The sequence below is a fragment of the Cibotium barometz genome, chromosome 62 (genome assembly GCF_041138505.1).
Source record: "Cibotium barometz isolate CiBa-2024 chromosome 62, ASM4113850v1, whole genome shotgun sequence".
Classification (NCBI taxonomy): Eukaryota; Viridiplantae; Streptophyta; class Polypodiopsida; order Cyatheales; family Cibotiaceae; genus Cibotium; species Cibotium barometz.
In genome coordinates, this window is record NC_141107.1 from 16,917,827 (window position 1) to 16,922,093 (window position 4,267).

The 4,267-nt window shown below is 44.2% G+C and overlaps 1 protein-coding gene across 1 annotated transcript; it reads left to right on the top strand.

Moving 5' to 3' along the window:
* Positions 1-363: 363 nt before the first annotated feature.
* Positions 364-3,973, top strand: LOC147604193 (S-adenosyl-L-methionine-dependent uroporphyrinogen III methyltransferase, chloroplastic-like). Its single transcript, XM_086795448.1, has 7 exons — positions 364-779; positions 1,667-2,013; positions 2,145-2,222; positions 2,380-2,449; positions 2,563-2,632; positions 2,717-2,924; positions 3,024-3,973. Exons 1-7 carry the CDS (start codon positions 506-508, stop codon positions 3,186-3,188), a joined length of 1,212 nt encoding a protein of 403 aa, XP_086651574.1. The 5' UTR covers positions 364-505; the 3' UTR covers positions 3,189-3,973.
* Positions 3,974-4,267: the final 294 nt, after the last annotated feature.

The following is a 4,267-nucleotide window of genomic DNA, read 5'->3' on the forward strand; positions in this document are numbered from 1 at the left end:
AACAGGTGATACGCATACTTTGTTTTTCAAGTCTACTTGTCCATAAAGTGCATAGAGTTGACGCCCTCTTGTAATCTCCTCATTGGAGATATTATGCGAGAAAAACTTGAAATGTGGCTTATGTAAATCTTTCATACAGTATTCTATCATGCCTTCGAGTGGGTACCATCTCTACCACCCATTCTGATGGAGAGGAGTCTCGGGCGTGTGAAAATGCTCTTAGATGGAAATTGCTTGTTAGACACCAGATCAGCCACGATGGAAATTGCTTGTTAGAGGGACACCAGATGAGAGGATGCAAAGGAACTTTGACCCCCCTTTGATGGAAAGTTTACATGTGAGCGCCCTCTAACTTGGAGTCGCGGCGCGCCGGAGAAGCGATGGCAGAAGTATGTTGAGAGGCGGCACGGCACGGCACCTGTTCACCTTTGGCCCTACACGATTCCAAAGGGCCAGCAAAATCAACTGAAATCGCCATGTCCCAAACAACTCCTCGCTCACGGCCATGGCGGCAGCAGCAGCAGTTGTTCCTGCACCCTCTTCCTCTGAGCTGTTCATATCTTCTTATCGGCCTGCCCCCAATCTCTTCTTCAAAACCTCGGCTTTTGATCGTTCCACCCCCATCTCTTCTTCTTCTGCACGCCAGCCGTTTGCCCCTTCGGCCTTCTCTTCATCACCTGGTTCGCCCTTCACAGAGCGCCATTCTTTCAAGCCCCTGCGCGGTGGTGGAAAGCTCGACCTCATCCCAGCCTTCCATCCTGCTCTTACTTCTCAGAGAGGTGAGCCATTTCTCAAGGATTTTCATATGAAATTGCTCTTTTACTGTCAAATGTTTTGCTTGGGTTTGAAATGGCTGCTGTTTTGGAAGTTCTCATTTCATTTGGATTAGACAGGTCATATGCAGGTGTGATAGAACACAATAGTGGCCGGATGGCCATCTCATCCTAGGGTTTGGAAGCTCTGTGCATTTAGGTTCAAGGGTCCAGGGCTTAACCCTTGCCCATTGCAAAATGTGCAATAATCATTTTTTTAGAAGAGTAGAAGTGCAGCCAAAAGGTTACCTTTTTAGATGACAATTGATTTGATGCTAGAGCTACTCTTTAATTGTAAGATCTATCGCGCGGACTTGTTGCAGTAGCCTATGTAATCCTGGCTAGGTTGGAGAGTGGAAGGGCTCTCCTCCTCAGGGGCCATGCGATTGAAGAATGTTTGTGGTTATCATCCTCATATAAAATGTGTGCAATCAAAGAGGGAGAAAGCACAAACACTCAATCAGGACGAGGATTTGCACCTCTGGGTGACCAGCAGCCAATGGCATTGTAATCAACTTTTTCACTTGCCTTTTTTGCTGATATGGCATGTATATGCTCATCAGGAGTGCACGGGGTAGGCTTTTAGAACATGGCTTATCTTGTGTTTGCCATCGAAGCGCCGGACAACCTTGTCCGACATATTGGACCTTGGTTGAACTGGATGTGTGATTCATGACAGACAAGTGTGGTTATACCAATGAGGGTTTTCAACTTCTGAATTGAGGGATTTTACCTAAGAAGGATTTAAAGAGCCTCAGCTTGGCTGCAGAGGATTGAGATACTTTTGGTTGAAAGTTGGAGAGTTGCTCTTGATCAACTCTTTGTTTTACTTTGAGAGCTTTGACGTGATGCAGATGAAAGCCCTCAACATAATCAGGACTTCTCAGTTTATTGTCACAATGAAGAAGAGCATGACATTGCAAGTTGTTTGCCTGAACTCAGGCAACTGTTAAATCTGCTATGCAAGGAAGAAAGAAAGCAGGCAGAAGGCTCCAAGAGTCACAGCCTTGGAAATGTCTTTTTGGTTGGAACTGGACCCGGGGATCCTGATCTTCTAACTTTGAAAGCATTGAAGCTGATGCAAACAGCGGATTTGGTCTTGTATGATCGCCTAGTTTCTACAGAGATTTTGGAGCTTGTCCATGCTGGTGCTCGTCTCCTTTACGTGGGAAAGACAGCAGGTTATCACAGCCGCACTCAGGTGATTTCCTCTTGCTGTAACAGCAGTCTGTATGGTAGCCTTGTTGAGCTCATGTCTTGATCCAGATATTCATGAGGAGTAACTGATGCTTGAGACATACTCAATGATGAGTTCGTGCTTTATGTTTCCAGGATGAAATTCATCAACTGCTGCTAAGCTTTGCAGAAGCTGGGGCTACGGTATTGAGGCTCAAAGGTGGAGATCCATTGGTGAGTTTTCGAACCTCCCCCCCCCCCCCAAAAAAAAAAATAATAATAATAAAATAAAAAAATCCTAAATAAAAAGAATCCCTCAGACCTACCCAACCACCACCACACACCCAATTCCAGAAATTTATTCAAGTGGAGGTCCATGAATGTTGCTCAGGTCTTTGGGAGGGGAGGTGAGGAAATGGATTTTTTGCAACAGCAGGGTATTCACGTGAGGGTTGTACCAGGTATTGCTCTTAGTTCTCGAGGACACTTATCCTTTTCCTGCTAGTTCTGATTTCTGTTTGCATCGTTAGTGTAATGTTAGTATGCTGATACCATCATGTGACAACTGGAGCAGGAATAACGGCTGCTTCAGGTATTGCTGCAGAACTCGGGATTCCCTTGACACACAGAGGTGCTGCAAACAGGTTGGAAAGTGCTGCATTTGGGTCTTTCATCAACATTTTAGTTCTGTCTTCAAACGAAGCAAAGATCTGATACTCTTGTTGCAGTGTCCGGTTTCTTACAGGGCATTCCAGAAAAGGAGGTGCTGATCCTCTTTTTGTTGCAGAGCAAGCAGCTGATCCTGACTCAACCCTTGTTGTATACATGGGCTTGTCCACCCTTCCAAGCCTTGCTGCTAAAATGATAAGTAATGGTCTCCCTGCTGAGACTCCTGCTGTAGCTGTGGAAAGGGGAACAACGGCATTTCAGCGCATGGTAGTGTATTTGTTGTAATGATCTAGCAAATTTATTAAATGTGCTCTGACCATTCTGATTCGTACCTTTTTTTTTTTTGGGGGGGGGGTGCTGTTACAGGTTTTTGCAGAGCTGCAAGAGTTGCCATCAAAAGTTGCTGCAGCACAACTTGTATCACCCACTCTCATTTTCATTGGTCGTGTAGTGGCTCTTTCTCCTCTGTGGCCACATGCAGCTATGGTGGAGGAGCATTCTACTACAGCTGCAGTCAATTTGCTGCCATAGACAACCTTTTCAAAAACCTGCAGCATGAAGGTTACTTCAGGATATTCTTAGCTCAGAGATAGGGTGGTTAGTGTGGCTCCCCTTCCAGTGGGTGATGTGAGTTGGAACCAGGTGCAACGTTGCGTATATCAGGGGAACCTCTGTGAATATCTTTGAGACATCTGGCCGTTAAATTTTGAAATTATTTGAAGATGAAATAACACAGATCATTGCTCAAGGGACAGTTCATTACACTACAGTGGGTAGGTGGCCAATGAGTCTTGGGTGAATGATGCAGTTCAATTACTTTCTAAGTATGCAGCTGCTTTTTTTGCTTAGGAAATAGACACATGATGCAGTTCAATTGCTTCATAGTATACAGCTGCTTGGCTGGTTTTGGAAGTTTTGGACACAATGCAGTTCAAACAATCCATAGCAAGCAGCTACACGGGTTCTTCAATTAGTAATCCTTGAGTAAAGCATTTAATTTGTACTGTTGATATGCTGGTGGCATGTGCTTATTATGTGCAAGGCAGTTTGACTGCTCAGTATGTATTGGTTAGTGGTATTTATCATGCCATTTTCTTCAATTTTGGGTGTTCAAATTCAAGGTCAGCTTGGAGGTTTATTTCTCCTTTTTCCTCGACAAAGAGTAGAGGAAGGGGGGATATTTTATCTCGTATTGGAATGTACTCAGCATGAATTAAATATAATATTGAACAAAGCACTGTTTTCTAAGCATTGGGAGGATTCCAGGCTTCTGTGTGGGCCATTTTGGAATTGCAACATGAGCATGGTTGGCTTTGCATGTATGATTGCTGAAAAATGTTTCACATGACCAATTTAAAGTTTAGGTCTTTCGGGATATAAGTGATCTGTGCCTTGTTAACGTGTTTTTTCATCTACTTTTATGGCAAAAGCAGGCTTTTGTGTGTGTGCATGTGCACGTGCCTGTGCCCGTGCCCGTGTGCATGTGTGTGTTTGGAGAGGGGATGAGGGGGTCTTGTTTGCTTTTCTATAACGTTAATAGAGAAAGTGCGTTAATACTTGCATTTACCTTCTGAAGTGAATTCATAACCTTTCACATCTTTTACAATAGC